The 18,695-nt window shown below is 37.8% G+C and overlaps 1 protein-coding gene across 2 annotated transcripts in view; it reads right to left on the minus strand.

Annotated features, from left to right (window-relative positions):
- The window catches only part of Vsx2 (Visual system homeobox 2), a 138,630-nt gene that overhangs the window by 42,769 nt on the left and 77,166 nt on the right, over positions 1-18,695 (minus strand). For both annotated transcript variants that reach the window (XM_070109585.1, XM_070109584.1), the window contains exon 3: positions 16,957-17,165. In XM_070109585.1, the coding sequence (XP_069965686.1) occupies positions 16,957-17,165 (209 nt within the window). The remainder of the gene's footprint in view (positions 1-16,956; positions 17,166-18,695) is intronic.

Here is an 18,695-nt window from a genome sequence, read left to right on the forward strand (position 1 = left end):
TAGATCTACTCCGCTCCGCCCGCTTAGCAAGCATGTCAAAATCAAAGAAAAAATTAAAATAAAGCGACACCCAACAAAAGAATTGAAAGCGATTAAGCAGAGTGTTGAATGTGTGCGCCCACAAATTATGCTATCAACATGTGGCACGCCTTCTCTGCACCAAATGTGTGTAAGACATAAAAGGTGAAGCAGAAAATAAGCGCGCAGCTCAAATTACCAATAACAATTATCTAATGCAACAAGTGCAACAACAATTATGTAGTTCGTAGAATCCTCAGAAATACTTAAAATGCAATTATAACCTTGTTCCATCGGCAGTTTTCAATGAGTTTACCAAAATATCAAACTAAAATCAGTGAGCGTATATATAATATGGCATATAGCTGCACCGTTGAATTACCCGGAAAATCAAAATTGAAAAATTATGAGCGATTGCACACCGAATAATAGCAACAACAGCAATGAACGGCAACTAAAATATTAATAATGAGAAAGCCGGCATGGATATACTACATATGTATATGTTTATGTGAGTACAGTGAGTCGCAAAAGTAAGCGCACACGCAAGAAATAACTAATTCATCTGAAGATTTATTAATTTTTCTTTTATTCTAACCACAGATATATCCTCCGCTTCAAGAGCGATGGTGGCTTGAAGATAAAGAGAAGTATCGATCAACGCTTGGAGACGACCTCCCATCTTTCACTTAACTGGTGTGTCCTTTCGAGCTAAGATCTTTGCTCTAGAGACCATAGTATCTGAATTGAAGCAAGTCCTTCTCGAGATTTAATTACAATGGAACTGATTGTTTCGAATGTTTCCTGGAGAGATCAGTATATATTTTTTAACAGAAGAGCTGCGACAGCACAAGGCACTACTCGAAGATTTTTATTCGATTACGAATTTCCACCAATGCACCAAATGTTGTCTTGCGAGAACTATAGATTTGGGACTTCTGTAGAGAGAATCATATGTACCGAATGCGACTGATGATGAAGTTCGGTATATTTTCGTTCCGCATCCATTACTTCACTGAAAGGCCATTCAAGACCTTATGCAGCAATGATATTGGAATGCGCTTAATTGGGTTCCAAAAGACTAGTATTGCTCGAAAGCTTTGATGTTGAGACGATATATACTTGCAATCAAGATTCTCAGGGTCCGAGTTATTACCCCACTGCTACTCGGAAGCGCTGAAATGACACAGTTTTAAACTATCAGAACTATTTCGCAGCTCGCAATAATAATCAACTTTGTAGAACAGGTTTTAATTTGAAATTAGCGCCGAAACTGTCCGAAATTTCTGAAGCTCGGGTTTTCAAATTAGGGTTTCCTCAACCTCGGTACTTCGCTACAGTTCTCTCTGACAGTCTCTCATATAAGAAAATTCTATTCTTTGTAAGTAAACTTTTGGACGCGACTGTAGTGTGAGTCTGTACGCTTATTATACGCTATATTTGTTGCCGCTGTTGTTTTTATTATTGTAGCTGTCATCCAGCAGACAAGTGCGCGTCGCAAGTATTTAAATGCCCACCTCAGCTACTAATTACTACCAGGAAAAGCCCTTGAAATTGACGTTTCCATTTTGTGTTGCTTTAAATGCAGCAGCGTTTGCTTGTTAGTGTTGTTGCACGACACAATGCAACACCTCACAACAACAACAAATTACTATTTGCAGTACAAAATGTTGTTGTTGCAGCGTTGCAATCATTGGCTGCGTGGGGGAAACAGTGTAGAACGAAAATGACTCTGCGAGAGTGTCTGGTTTGTGTGTGTGTGTGGAGTGCGTTGATGTGGGGTAACAATGCTGTGAACTTGAGAACTGTTGAAAACATCATGACGCTGCAAAAACAAAAAAACAAAAACAACCACGTCGAAACGTCAAGTGTCGAAAGTAACACCAACAACAGTCCACAAAAATCAACAAGCTTAATAAGAACTGCCACAGCGTTCTCCTCGGAGGTACTATGTGCATACTTTTAACAGTAACAAATTCGAACGAATTCGAGAAGGATAGTTAGTATTTACAGGGGCATGTAGATATGTATATATAATATAATTGAAATTTGGCATCAGACTGTTCATATCAGTCTGACACTGCTAGGTAATAATTTAGATGTTTGGGTAGCGTGACCCGGTTATGCCAAAACCAGAAAGGTTTTATTTAATACCCGTAATTGATTTTTAAGCTAGCATTTTTTTCGTATTCACAATCAACCTTGACCCACTAACATAATTTGGGACGTACAAATCAAAACTGAAACACAGAATCTCACTCTCATTCAGGCTCAACAAAACTTTATTCCCTACAATGCCCGAAAGGTAATTTGTGTAGAGCGTTAGATTTCTGTCTCTAAAGAAAAACAAATCTATAAGTACGCGTAAAAGATTCCGCTTCGCCTTCATTACTTAAATGGAAGTCCTTCCACATTGTGTGTAAATTAGTGTTGTTGTAGTGGCAGAAAACATTCTTCAAATAATTTTTAAGAATGCTGCCAAGTTGATAACGCTTGGCCGTATAAAAATCCGTTTCCAGGCCGGTTACGTAAACCCGGTTGTCGTTGGAACGATAAGGAATTATACATTCGTAACTTATTCTTGTTCTATCTCTTCGTCCGATGCGCTGTAGGCATCTTTTGTTATTTTCCAACACTCTGTGGAACATTGAAGGAGAAAAGAGTGATTACAGAGCAGCATCGTTAATTTCTAATAGTTTGGATCATCTTTCCTCCAGATTTTAATTTTCCTAGCCAAACCGAATCGGTACACCACCACTCTAGGACCTACCCAACACCCTCTCTCACCTCTTATCATCAAATGCCTAAATAAATGGTTTTTGGTCCGTTAGCAAATAGTAATGTAGAATTCTATATTCTAGACCGTTTGTGGAACGAGATGTTGTAGAATGGAGCCAGAGATTGCAGAGCTCAATAGTCATTTGGTCTGTCGAAGCTCCATTGCACCGTTGGTGGCTTACCTGTGTGGATTGATTGTAATGGAAGTTTAGTGACGCTTAAAGGAAACTGCTGCCAGAAGACGGGACGGAATATAAAAACCGTGAACCACTTCATGTGTTTTTCAAAAATGTTTGGCGAGATGGTAGCTGCCATCACCACATCTAAGCGATGGATGGATAGAGCCTTTCAAGGCCAATTAGGTATAAAATAACTTCTCCAAATTGAGCATATTAGTACGATGCAGCTTAGCCTTGCTGCTAGAAAGTGCTTTAATAATTTACAACACAAAATTATTTAAAGCTCTAGACGGGATTAGATTGCACTCGTAAGAGGTTTGTGGCTCTCAACTTTAGGTACTGATCTTCACAGTTCAAAATTTAAGAATTAATTTCTTTAATTTCACATTCCCGATTTTAAAACCCTACCAGCATATTTTGTTAACTTGAAACAACAACAGCTTCTATAAAATAATTAGAAACAAACAAATTTGCCACACTGTGCTTGCTACAAACGTACAGCACCAAAACATCCAGCTTGGCACTGGTTGCGACTTTTCTGTGCGGACGCTGCCGTTGCATGATTGAATGTAAATATAGCAAAGTCATCATTGCCAACAGATTAAGGTACTTGACAATTATGAAGAACAATAACAACAACATAAGAATAAAAAATTAAAAAAAATAATAATAATTTTCTACGAATTGATACCAATTGGAAGTGAGGCAGCAAAACGAACTCCACACGCGCTGCATAAAAGCGACGAAAGAAAGCTGCAATGCAAAAACAACTGGCAAGCGGTAAGTGTGTTGCAACGTAGAACGCCTGAGAAACTATAGTATTTATAGATACATATATACTAAGTTGTTTGATCTGTCGTCGGCACATTTGGACGGGATAGACACGACAATCATTTCAAACTGCACGTCGGTCATACGTCATTTTACTGTGCGGCAGACAGCATTGCGTCAAGTGGCAAAATCACACATCAACACCCTGCTCTGCTTTTTCCTGCAGACCGCTCACCAAACCTATTTAAGTTGTATGAGAAGCTACCCCGCCAGCTCGTCTGCTTACTTGTCTTCCTATACATATATATTATATGTATATGGTCCGTACATACCTATATATGTATATCGTTGCAAGTGTGCCTGCATTGTTGCAAGATGACTACACAATAATTGAAATCTGTTACCCACTTATACTTAACCGCATATCTACACACAGAGCTATATCTTTATCGCCAAGTTGCTTTGCCACCACCACAGCCGTTGACATACCTCAAGTGGGCATTTTACTCTACCCCTTCGTTATACACTTCCCTACTAATCACTGCGCCTTTTCTGCCTACATTTCGTTTTATATTTTTATACTTCTTCATTCATTTGAAATTCATCGTAGAAAATTAGTTTCACAGAATTGGCACTTTTGTGGCTTCAAGCTACAAAAACACCGAATGATTTCATTTTACTGCTTTATCAGCAGATTTTTTGTTAAGCATTTATGTATTTATTTAACTTTTTCAGATTTTCTTATTAACTTGTTGAGTTAATTTTGATTAGGGCTAAGTGGGTTGTAAGCAGTTTTGTGTTTGCTACTTTTGTGGTGAAGCAGGCGGTAATGCTTGAGCCCAAATATTCGTCGCTACAATTATCCTCGCAGAGAACGGAGACCATGTGGCTTGAGTTTAGATAGCCGAGTTTCAGCGTAACTCTTTCAGAGGATTTGCTTGTGATTCAAGTTGAGTCAAAACTGTGTTGTCATTCAAGCAAATCAGAAGTAAGTCGCAACTGTGATGCTTAGGAACACACGACCGACTGTCAACTATTTCGTGCGAAGTTGTAATCAACTTTCAATTCAACCAAAGATCTCAAATGTCTAACATCCCAGTGCGAGCGGAATACACCTAATAAGAATGTCTCTTTTCATAAGTCCTTGTATCACTGTAACTCTGCTCCCCAACCTTTGCGAAGCCGATATTGACCGAATTAGAAAAAAAATACAGTTCAACTCACTGTCTGTATATCTATCCACATTTGATCAAGCGCTCATACTTAAACTTAGAAAACGAAAATTAATTATCGAATACGCTAAAGCAGAAACGTTAGTAACTCATCTTATGCATTTCAAATATTCAAAATTACCGTATTAAAATCTAAAATGGTTTGTCTATCTTCAGTTCATTTTCTGAGGTTGAACATTTCTCTGCCATAACAGGCAATCAAACTTCGTACTTGGCTATGAAGTAATAAGAATTTAGATTGTTCACTAGTAGATATCCGGTAGAAATATGCCAGTCGAATTAGTGCAGAAGTGATGATTGAAAGGTATTCAAGACAAACATATATATATATAGAAGGAATAGGTAAGTAATCGTAGTTCAATTTTATCTATTTAGAGAAAAGCCCCCGATACATAAGTACAACGAACATTCAGAGTTTTTCTTATTCGAATCCGATGAGTATATTCATTAGGAAGCATTTGCAAGTCGAACATGACAATAATAACATTAAGGGAGAGAAGAAGATCTAGAAAAATTATGAAAAAGTCATCTGCGAGGCACTTAACTGAATTTGGGACTTGAATGCGAGACAGAAAACCCAACATTATTCTATTATGCTTGACTCAGTTGTAATTCTACATAAATAATGCCCTGAATATCACGTTGCTATTTTATCGAGCCTAATCTGCTCCCCCTGAATGGTTTTTAAGATAATATCAGCTTTTTAAATGAATTTAAGTGTTAATGGTAGGCTTTGATACCCTTTCAGGGCTGAGATATTGATGATGATTTTGTTTATGTTTAAGAAATCTATAAATATTTTCTGGAAAGGTTCCAAAGTTTCAGCAAAGATTATAGATCTGGTATCTATACCGAAAAAAACAAAAAGATATTGCCAACAGCCCTTGCTCAGACTCTTGCAAAGCGGGTTAAGCTTGAAACCCTGGATTACAAAATCACCAAAACACTCCTTTTTGCATAGGCGGCCTTTGTGTGTGTTTTAAAAAAATAACCTTGGCGGATCTAACATCGGGGTATCATCAGTTCTTTCACTTGGAACACCATTTTGAGTTTGGGCATTTTTTTATATTGGAAATTTTGTGTTTGTGGATTGAATTATTGGAGGTTTCGAGCCTCTGTCTGGCAAAGCCACCTATACTTTTTACAACAACGATTTTAAGGACAGACATACGGTAAGACATAAGGCTTCCTATTGACATATCTAGACCTAATCCGAACTTGGTTTGTTAGTAAATGCGATAAATCTGAATAATTATTTAGTCATGGCTTCAAAACTTATTGTTTTCTTACTGACTGGATCTATGGTCAGGAGTCCACTTGGCTTGTAGTGGGTGAACTTGGATTGGTTGTTAATTGAATAAAAGGAAAGTTGAAGTCATTTACTTGTTAAGACTGGCAGCTCAGTCGCAGGCGTGCGATCCTTGCAAACATCGTAAGGTCTCATGTAGACACATGTGTACTAAGAGCGTCGAAGCAAATATATCGAAGCCAGCCACTTATGTACACATACAAATATAGGTATATGCCTACGTACAAAAGCAAAAGCTGATTGCTGTGCGTGTCAAAACAAGTGTAAGTACTACTGCCAATGCATATAAAGTATATGTATATATGTATGTATGTAAATGACGCCCAGAGTCTATATTACCCTGCCTTCGTGTCGTTTTACGCCACTGGAAATATGCAAGCAAATACACAGACATAACACCTCATATAGTAGTAGTAACTAGCAAACAATGAATTTCGCCATTACGCCCTACCCGAGACACATGCCGCACTTTGCCTTGCAGCACAGCGGCTTGCACACTGAGCCCGAGCCAAAGCTCGTATTGATTTTAATTGAAAAATTGTTAATTTTCCATGCCAACATCAGCACAATCAACGATGATTCGTACGAAGCTTATAAGCCATTCACACACACGACAGTGTAGCTACGCACATGTGCCGCCACAGCACGCATACATGCTGATGTTTGCTGCGGCTGGTGCTGCTACTACTGTCGCCATGGGTGTGTGGCAAGTGCACTTGTGGCTGTTTGTGGTGGGTCTGGTTAATTATGTTCGCTTGTGTTGGCTGCTGGTTTTCCATTTTGGTTTTCACCACTGCCACTCGTTCCCGCCGGAAACTTGGTAGCCCTTGAACATGCGTGGCTGCCAGCAGGCAGCACACTCCGCCCTCTGGTGGAAAAGTATTTGTTTATCGCTTTTTGTTTTTACTCGATTTTCCATTTTAACACTTAAATACTTATGGCAAATTGTGAAACTATGCAAGTGTGCGTGTAATTGTTGCCTACATTTGTGCGCGGCGGCGAGACCAAAATCTATACAATTAACGTATTTTGTAATTTAAATTCATTTAGCAATTTTTGCTTGCTACTTTTACGCAGCGATATCATTTAGTTGGAAATAATTGCACAAGAAATATATGTGAATTTATAGTTTCCTACAAAATATTTCGTTAATTTGAAAATTGGTTTATGCAAGTATATACATACTTTCATTAAAAGCGGCGCACATAGAGAATGTGTGCTGAATGTTAGAGAATTGAGAATACCGAACAATTTTTATGACCGAATCTTTTTGTTGAGCAAATAAATTTTGATAATTGAAAAGATAATGCCAGATTTTGAAAAAATATAAATACATTTTAATTAAATAATATAATATTATATAATCACCACTAAAGCGAGCTCTAGAATATAGGCAAGCGCAACAATACCTTTCAGCAATGTTTCCTGTTAGTTTCTAGTCGCAGACTGTTCACTTGCACTTCAGATCGTTCTACTTCAAAAGAGTCTTTCCCAACAAGCTCGTCGGCAAGCCACTTCATGTGTGCTCTTTCTTAAGAACTCCCAGTTCATATCGTATACCGTTCGCTTCCTACTCAATCAAACAACCCGTAGTACATCTTTCTTCGAACAAATCCGTCAGCGACTCAGTTTGCCGTAAGGTTCTGTGCGTGTTTCTGTATAGTCTTACGTTGTATAAAAGTTCAATTACGCTATTATAAGAAGTTGCTTCCAGTGTATCTTTCAGGATTATATAACCATAAAGTCGGTTTTCCGTGTTGCATCGTGACAATATACCAGCAAGTTTAGAGTCTATAGCAAATGTCGTGCCTTTCCCTTTCAAGCAGATTGCACCTATTAGGTTTCCTTTTTTCGCCAATACTTGTCGGTAAACCACTGCATTTTACCCTTGAATCGGTTTTCAGTCATTTATGGTATATACATAGTCGCAAGCTCCGGCACTTTAGCGAACGGTGAGCTTTCACTACTCAATCAGATTTCACTGCTGGTGTCCTTTCGAACAAGCTTTTCGGTAAACCAGCTTTATGCGATATCTCTCCATATATACATAGATTCTAACTTCAAGTCTTGGTCATAAGACTCAGCTAATTTACGAATCTCCGCACTAGCGCCATTGTACTCCACTCGTAAGCTTTTAACTCTCACCCCAATTAAATCGGGTTGTATATATACTCGCTAGCTACATTTCTATAACTTCAAACAGCTCCATTCAGGTCTAAAAAGCATGCATTGAAGACTGTTCGAACAATCTAGACAACAATTCACTGCATTCTCTGAAGTTTGTTTACGTAAGTCTTTTAAACCATTTTGCAATAAAAGCTTACAACTTTGACTAACCCGATTCATTTATAAAGTCTGAAAAAAATAAGCATGTGACATGGTAGCGAAGACCTGAAAGTCAGCATGGTTTGGAAAATTTCTGAGAATTAATCAATTTTACAATATAAACCGACAAAAATTATTACTAGATCAGTGCTGAAACCTTCGAAAATGGTGATGTAAAATTGTCGAAATAAGATTTCGTCCTTAACACTTAAAAAGAAACACAATGTGTTAGTGACCAAATACCAAATTTTGTGACAGAAATTTTATTTTTGCACAAGATGAAAATAAAAAATCCAACATTTGAATATTTGAATTTTTGAATGATGAAATGTGAAAAAGATGTTAAAACGAAAGTTGTAGATCTTTGCATTACCTACAACTTTTTTCTGTAGGATTAGTAGTAACTCGAGCTAAATCGTCGCCTTAAAAACTTAACCACGCTTCTCCTTCCTTTTTATCGTCACGACCTCAGATGGCTCGTAAACTATTTTTATATACATGTTTGTTATTTTATTTTTCGTTTCGTTTGTAATGGGTTTCATCCTACTAAAATTTTTTTGTTTTCAAAAACTATCTGTTCTGGTATACGTATATGTAAAACTATGGATTAGACTAAAAGGTCAATATGATTTTAAGTACTCTAGATGTTTAATAGCCAAAGGTCTCAACAAAAATGAGCATTTACATAAGTATATGGTGGTGGAGAGTTAAAATTCAACATTGTCCAGAGGACTACCGAATTTAAGACTACTGAAGGACAAAAGCATAGTCGGCTTCATAGCCGTTCGATTGACGCTATCTTTAAATACGATCTTTCAGATTACCTCTTTCTAAAATCATACAATTCAGTTCTAGTTTATAAATGGGAGAGCTTTTAAACTAAATTATCAAATTTGGTACTTCAGTCAATTTAGCGATGGATATTTGCTTTCAGTATTAGAAACGACGGCATACAACTGGTTAAGAATCGAACTACGAAACCATCGTCAAAAGGAAAATGAAGCATTTAAGCATTCAAGACTAAACAGCAGCCCTGCAGCATATATTGGCTTGGAAAATGGTAATGAGTAACCCTTTTATTTTGATACACATAGCATGAATTATATATAACACCAAGCCCGCTTCAGATACAAAGTATAAACCGAACTATTTAAAACATTAAAACTCAAAGTCTACATCGAATACAAAGCAGAATGCAAACTAAGAGAAGTAATAAATTATAATCATAGATTTGTACTCTGAATATTGAAAAAGACTGCCTCGAAGTGCTTAAGGAATGAAGTGGAAAGCCATCGTGAAGAAGAAAATGATGCTTACAACCATTTTATACTAATCAGAGGCTCAACAGTTCATACTAACCGAATGGAACTCTTTGGTAGAGTACCTTTATTTTGGTAGAGTAATGGATACTCTAATAATTCTTTTTCGGAAAATTTCTCAGATCTAAAAGAAGCTCATACTTCAAACAGTTCTTCTTACTAAAGCTTTTCTTAAATAAGTCCTACTTACAAATTAAGTGAGTACAAGAATGTGCATCAAGAACCGTTTTCAATAAATTTATATAATCACTAAACATCAGAACTACCTCCTTACAATATATTCAGCTACAACAACAATAATGAGGACTTATGATATATATGAACTCGTCTTTAAACCCGCTGACTTGTCTGTCGCACATCATTAGCGCTGCCAATACAAATGCCAAACATTCCGCACTCACACGTCCTTATGCACATATGAATGAATGTGCTAGGAGCTCACTGACAAATTATAGCAGAGCACACTCGACAGTGACGCCATAACAGCACAGCAGGCATACAAGTATACGTACATACGTTGAACGTGTAGCTGACTACCAACTGCCGTCTACCGCCACTCGAAAATTCCTTAAGGGTGGCAATTTCGCAATTTATGGCTGGTAATCGCGCGTTGTGATGTCCTGTCAGCGAACGCGTACACGGGGCTACTGGTATATGGCATACTCTAGCTAAGGGGTAGTGTGGATACGGGAGAGCGTCAGCCATTAAAATGCTTAATTATAAATTCGCAAACGCAGACAATTTTTTTTTTTTTTTTTCGTTTTTCATACTCTTTCCGCTGTGCTTGCTTGTGACGTAAAACCTAATAAATGCAACCATGTTGAGTACCGTTCGACCAGTCTGTCGTAGTAGTGTGAGTAAACGCCAAGTCATCGTAATTAAATAATGAAGACATTGTTTGCACAAATAATGTGCGCAGAAGCCCGTGCAGAAAAAAAAGAAAATACTACAAACAGATGTCTGCAAATTTCTTAGCACTTGTAGGATCTAGAGCAAACCAGAGACCGCAAAAAATACCTGAAGCTTTTTACGCTGAAAACCAGTCAGAACTGAGGTTTCCAAAAGTATTTGAGAAAAGTATAGACGCTTTTAAACAAGGTTAAGTTGTTGCTTCAAGGAAGCACAATCTCTCTGATATTATACCATATATTGCATGGCATTACGTTATTGTGTTTAATTCACAATTGCTTCCAAAACAAAACTCTGCCGAGAACAGTTAGAAAATAGCAAACTTTGTAGAAATATCCAACCTTTGGAGTCTGCAGTGTTTTATGGACTAATCCCATTCAAACTTCCTGATGGGGCCAACTGAATTGCTTGAAAATTATATATGCACGCATCCTCTGCTCGTCAGCTACAGAACTGAAACTCGTTGAAGATCGCGGCAATATAAGACCAGTATAATTATTAAGAATTTTAAGGCTAATCACAACACAATACACCGCTTCCTCCAGTTATTGATACTGCTTAGATATTCTCATTTAATATTTCGAGATTTGATTAGTCTATATTAGAAAACTGAAAATGACTTTGCTTCCAGTGACGTAAGCAGACACGAAAGTGACAGGTTCAAAGAGTTTTGAGGCGACACCGATTATAGGATCAGTTTTAAGAGCATTTCAGCTGCTTGAGCACAAGCTTTTTTTCCTTTTATTCACATTTATTATAGAGCTGAGATTGAATTTTCGACCTCAATTGGAACTTATTTTTATACGTTTTGGTCCCAAAACCCTTCTGACAACGTCAGTTCACTTGGGAAAAACTTTTCTACTCCACAACCCCTACTTGCGAAACCAATTCGCTAAGCTGCTAGGTTATAAGTTACCACATATCACAGGAAATTATGAAAAAGCAGTTAGCTGCTTGGCGGCACTAAATGAGTCCGCTTAATGAAATAATGAGTTAATTTTTTCAGAATTTTTGCATAACAATATGAAAAATCCATTACGAATACAAAAGCGACCAAATAGCTGACAGACTGATTAACCATTTACTGCGCACACGGCAATAATATTTATCTCCTTCCCCAGCCTTTTGTTCTATATGCTTAATTTATAGGTACACCGATTTTTTCTCCCTTTCACTCTCACGCTCTCTTACTTTGACACACCTACTCACTCACATTAAGTGGCTGCAGCTCGGATATTTTTTGTGCTCAAGATGCTTCAATGGCTGTGAAATTGCCTATTAAAAATGGGCGGAATTTTATGCATATCGTTGCAAGCGAGACAGTGAGGGCACACACATCTTGATATGAGTGTGCATGCAAATGTAAATGCTTGCAAATATATATTTGAAGTAGGTAGAGGCCTGCAGCTGATCCCATTGTTACCACGAGCATGAATGTAGTTATGTGCAACTGGTGTGAATGCGTAGTATACTTAAGCGACCTTAATTACAGGACACACCCCTAAACGAGAACAAGAGAATGTATGTACATATGTAAATTTGGGTGTGAGTTGCAACTCTAAAAATGTATCTGTAGAAAAAACTTAAGCAACACTAAGAGTTCAACACTCTACTGCAAAAAACAAAAAAAAAAAAAAATTTATCTATGTGACCTGATCCACTTAGGAATGCGGTAATATGATGTCAAAAATTTCTTTGACCGATTTTCGGTCTCTAAACCTAATATTTGCACTAACCAACCGACTAAATATTAAAAAGTAAGCTTTAGCTGTGGAGTTGAGTGGGTATGGCTTTCCAACCATTGCTTGGAAAAATAGTTGATTATATAGATTCTTATCTTGCTAACTTTTATCATAGACTTAGAAACAGAAGCTCCGCACTCAAATCTATTATTATATTAACTCTATCTTACTTCGTTCTAGATGTTGCAATAAGCAGGACAATCCAAACAGCTCAATGGAGAATCATTTCAAAATCCAGCTCATGGCGACAAGCAGTTAGAAAAAACTCTTCCTTCGCTAAGGAACTATTAAGGTCTACACACTCGACTATTTAAACAGAATGTAAAGACCACAATGCCCTTAAGTTTTGGAGAACTTCAGATTGATATTAAAAAAATATCTTTCTTTTCTAAGTTTTAAATTTGTAAATAAGGTCTAAGCACACGGAACTATCTAAACTGAATGCGAAGACGATTATCCGTTCAGTTCTGAAGAGCTTCAGATCGACATACATTGCCTAGAGGTTCTCAAATCATTTAAAATACCTCTTTTGAAGCGAATGAAATGGATCTGGACCGATTTGGAGCACAAAACGACATTAAAGAATCCTTTAAAAAAAGTAAATCCAAACAAGTAAGGAAGAGCTAAGTTCGGATGTAACCGAACATTTTATACTCTCGCAAAGTCAAATGGTATACTCGTTTTAGATTTCTTTGTGGATCTTGCCGCCTAGTTCTATGTTGACCGATATTTTCGGTAAAAAGTCAGCTATAGGCACTGGGGTCCACATATTCATTACCTAGGGGCTTGAACAGTTTTGACTCGATTTAGACAATTTTTGGTCACAAGGTGGCATACTTCAAACGCATTATTCACGCAAAGTTTTACCCTGATACAATCATTGTTGCTTGATATGCATAGTGGAAAGTGACAGAATCAGATGGAATTGAAAATGGTGTTATATAGGAAATAGGCGTGGTTGTAGTCCGATTTCGCCCATTTTAGCACTATGACATAGAAATATGAAAAGAACGTTACGCACCGAATTTGGTTGAAATCGGTTAAGCAGATATGGGTTTTCACCTAAAAGGGGGCGGTGCCACGAATTTTGAACGCGGTTGCTATAAAGTCATCTCATAACATCCCAGAGATAAAATTTAATGTCTCTGGCGTGTTTAGTGCTTGATTTATCGCGCTTTTAGTAGTTTTTAACAGTACCGTTATATGGGGAGTGGGCGGAGTTGCCACCCGATTTCAACTACTTTCACACCGTCAATAGAAGTGCTAAAAACATTTGCTTCCAGTGAATTTTGTTATTATAGCATTAGCGGTTTAGGAGATATGCACATTAAACCTATTAGAGGTAGGACCACGCCCACTTTTAAAAAAAAACTGCAGATGCCCCTCCCTAATGTGATCCTGTGTACCAAATAACAGTCTTGTATCTTATTGCGGAGCTTAGTTATGGCAATGGCGTTTTGTGGGCGTGGCAGTGGTCCGATTACGCCCATTTGCAATACCAACCGTCTAACGGTACCAAGAAACATGTCTACCAAGTTTCATAAAGATTCTCAATTTTTACTCAAGTTACAGCTTGCACGGACGGACGGACGGACGGACAAACAGTCACCTGCATTTCAACTCGTCTCTTCATCCTGATCATTTATATATATATAACCCTATATCTAACTCGATTAGTTTTAGGTGATACAAACAACCGTTAGGTGAACAAAACTATTATACTCTGTAGCAACAGGTTGCGAGAGTATAAAAATATTTTATAGCTACGCTTCAATTAGTCGCCTGAGCGTCATTAGCCATCCCGTTGTAATATCGCGCAACGCACCACACGAATTTTTACATCGTCTTTCTTATTTATGGCGTATCTAATCGAAGGACCTTATGGTGATTGGAAAAAATACAATGGCATCTGCTGATGGTCTTTTAATTTATGAATAACAGATATATTAAAGCTTTTCAGAAGTTGTAATATTGAGATTGACTACAGCTGGCTGCGCAGGAGCTCAAACTCCAATTATTACATGGAAGTTTCCAGATTCTACAAATTGATTTCAAATATTCCATATTAATCCACTAAAAATTGCGACCAAAGAAAAAAAAAACTTAGGTTGTCGGATTTCTAAAGATATTTAGAATGCTTGAAAACTTGATCTACGTGAAGTACGCTGATTTCGTAGAGTTCTTGAACCATGAGCAACATTTGAAGCTGCTTTTATAAGTACAAATTTGATTTCATGTCTTTCGACAGGTATAAAGAATATAATTTGAAGTTCGTTGTAGTCAAGAAATACTGATGTATTGATGTACAAATTGTGTGTATAAAATGAAATTCAAATTAATAGCCTGCTACTTTCTAGGGCACGTCCCAACTTCCCCATAGCTTTGCAATCTCATTATACCCTGAAGCGACTATATGAAGTTTGTAATGCCCAGAAAGAAACACCGAATACCCTTTAGAGGGTGTATATAAATTATTAGCTTGAAGGACTGTGTCGATTTAGCCATGTCCGCCTTTATATACGCGAACTAGCGAGTTAGAACTCGTCGTGACGCGAATTCGGGAATCGTTCACTGTATATATATTAAAAAAATAATAATTAAAAGAATTTTTATACAAAAGAAAATATAAAATGTAATAGCATCCGGACATCACAAATATATTTAGTTGACTTTACTACTCACTTTTATTCACAATGAAAACTTTAAAATTATATTTAAATCAATATTTTGTTATGACACCAAACATGAACACTCAATATTTGCACTTGCAAAATCGTCCATTAGGCCACACACTTTTATTTAGCCAACCGCGCACACCGTTGCAGGAACGTAATATCACAACAAATGCAAATATCCAACTGAATTGGGGTGTGAAAGCGAGCACTCAGCTAAGGGGCAGTCGAAAAATTACGAGCTACTGCATGCAATCAAAATGATATTAGTAAAAATAAAAAATTTATAATACTCTTGAAAGTACAATGCATTTCTGCAATGGCCACAGGATGTCGAAAGGAGGTGTGAAAGATCAGCTATGAAATATCCAAACAAGCGAAGCTTCAAAATTTCATCAAACGTTTAGTGACAAAGTAAAAGGACGAAAAAAAAAAATTTTTAAATTCACTCAGCATAGAAGGGAAGTGCAAAAAGAATTTGGGATCAGACAAAAAAAAAACAGAAAAAGAAGCAAAATGAAATAAAGAGAAATATAAAAAATCAGTTGATATGAATACGAACAAAAGGATGTGCAGCCGAAAGGAATCCTATTCACACCTGTAAGCAAAAATATCTACACGCAGAATGTTTCTCTCAGTTTTGTGCAGAAGCTTCCATTGTTCTAAAAGCAAATTAGTCTAAGTTGTAGTTTGTTTACCACCAAAAGTGTCAAATTACCATTATTCATTATGAAGAAGAAAGAATAAAAGAATTTTTGTATCTATGTATAGGGAAGAAGTTTGCAGAGAGTTCCAATTTTCTGGAGTTCGGGAGATTTCGGTGGCAAAGTTTTTTAACAGTTGTCACCCGTTATGAGGCTAAGCCAAATCTACAATTAGTGTTAAAACTTTCGAAAGAAGGATAAATAAAACCATTTACCATAGTTGCCTGTTTGGCTACAATATTTGTACAACAGAATGATCACGAAAAACTAAGTTTCTATAAATAATACATGTTGTTGTTGTAGCGACAGAGTTCTGCCGAGTTGACAGACCTTGGGCGGATAAAAATCAGCGTCCGTTGCGGTTACGTAGACGCGACTATCGTGGGAACGGACAAATAATACCTCGAAGTGATTGGTAACACTCGGGCTTTTGCTATGAAAGATACTATCAGAAAAGCTAAACCAGTGATTCCAGAGCTCTTGTTACATATGAATTTTTAATGCTTTTTTGTGCGTTTTAAGGTTGGTCAGACCTTGGCCCGTAGATAGAAAACCGCGACCCGGTGATAAGTGTAGTGAATTGTTGGAGAAAAAATATTTGCAGACACCAAACCCCCTGAGAACTTCGGGCTTGGGCGGAATTGTCCCCGATCTCCTCCCTCTTGATCAGACCAGATTACTTCACATTGAGTTTTGTGTTGCTGAAGATAACTCAGAAATAATCGCAAAATCTTCTAAGTAACTCCCAATTATCATGAATCAAAAAAAGAAAGGTTTAGTCATTATGAAGAAGCCTGCTAGCATCTCGAATTCAGCTCCGAAGTAGAACGAAAGATCTACATATTCCCACTCTTTCTCTCTCTCTCGCTCTCTAACAGTTTTGAGATGGAAGATATTAGAGTTCGAAAATCATTTCCTTCGACTATTATAAAAATATATAATTTTACTAATATCAAAATATTTACACCATAAAATATAATAAGATCTTTTTGACTCACCTGTATCCGATCCTCAGGTAACTCAGTTTTTAGCGATAACATTTCTCGAGCATACACATCTGGATAGTGTGCTTCTTTGAAGGCCTCTTCGAGTTTTTCCAATTGATAAGAAGTGAAAATCGTACGACTATGTCGACGTTTCTTCTTCTTTTTCTTGCCACCAAAACCATTTATACCATCAAGTGTGAAATCCTTGCTGGACAAAGGACCTGAAAATAAATATTATAAAAGAGTTAATAGTGAGTAAAAGGGAAGGAAAGAAATATGATATGATGAGAAATGAAGGAAAAATTTGATATAAGAACCATACGTATGTAATAAGCAATAGTCGCAAGCTTCAAATTTTAGAAAATTATTCCAAGAATTCATCAAAACTTCGTTAAGCTTAACCAAAAGAAGACTATCATAAGCAGCCGGAGGGCCTAAGCGGCATTCACTATCATACTCTTTGTCTTTATTCTTTCTTTTCTTAGAATAGACAATTTACTAGTCTAATAGAGCTCTGAACGAGTCATGAATCCAGGTCATAAAGACTTGTTTAAAAAGCCAAGCCGATTTTGACTGCGTTCACTGTATTGAATACCGAACGTATTTCTTCTTCAGAAGTTAGTACGAAATACTAAGACCTTATTTAGTTAGTTATTTAGCTCAAGTTTCTTATAAAGGGCAGGCTTTCAATTTCCAGCTGCTAAACAAAAATTTTATGTAAGAACGCGCCTATTAATCCTTTGAATATCAGAAAGAATCTTTCGTCCTAGAAGGACTTTGTTCAAGTATAGAAGAGTATAAGCAAACGAGTTCCATTGACAACGTCCGGTGTGTTTAACGTGAGTACCTGCCGTCGACGGCCTTATCTCACGGCGCTCAAAAGCACAGCGTATCAATACAATGCGTTGATCAGCGCCCCAAAAATGCTAGGCATTTTTCAGTACCGATTGGTAGTGTGGAATGGACACACTACACACCTTGGTAAGGTTCGAGGCCTATCTAAAACCTCTGCCGTACTTTGGGTCCGGCACCCGGTTGCAATGCAACTCCACATTGAACTGACAAAACGTCAGTTCTTCCCGCATTTGGGTATAAACCACAACCACCACGATACTCCCCGAAGGGCCAGTCCGCACGAGCAGGTTGGAGCGAACTCCAAGGGCCCCTGCTCCCCGTGGTACCAGAATTAAGTCTCCGGTCAGACCTCGTAGCCGAAGCTACTACCAGTTGAGCCTCCATACAGCTCTGGACTGGTAACCAAGGGTTGAACCCCATACGCACATTACACTCACACACCTTTCACACAAGAAGCTAACCCTAACTCACAGTTAAACGCCTCCGCCGCCTAAACAATTCACGCGCAAACGACCCTAACTGTTCGGCATTCCGACTAGTGGAGATCACACCGCTAACATCTAACCGTCCATCAGTCCAGCTAATCCCCATACCCCCTAGATCCCTAAGGTCCGAGTACATCGGGCACTCCGCGATCAAGTGAACCCAGTCTTCACGACGCGCCCCACACAAACACCCCGACCTATCAGAAAGGTGCCTCTGATGCAAAAATGCATTCAGAGGCCCATGCCCCGTTAACAAAAAACCCAGACTCAGACAAAATCTGAAGTCTGGGTTACCCTCAACGAACCTAACATCCCGGATGTACTCATAAGTCACCCGACCGTTAGGACTATTGTCCCAACGGTCTTGCCACCTACTCCTAACCCTATCATCTAGAAGCCTCTTGCTCCCTA

This window comes from Bactrocera oleae, chromosome 5 (assembly GCF_042242935.1).
Source record: "Bactrocera oleae isolate idBacOlea1 chromosome 5, idBacOlea1, whole genome shotgun sequence".
Lineage (NCBI taxonomy): Eukaryota > Metazoa > Arthropoda > Insecta > Diptera > Tephritidae > Bactrocera > Bactrocera oleae.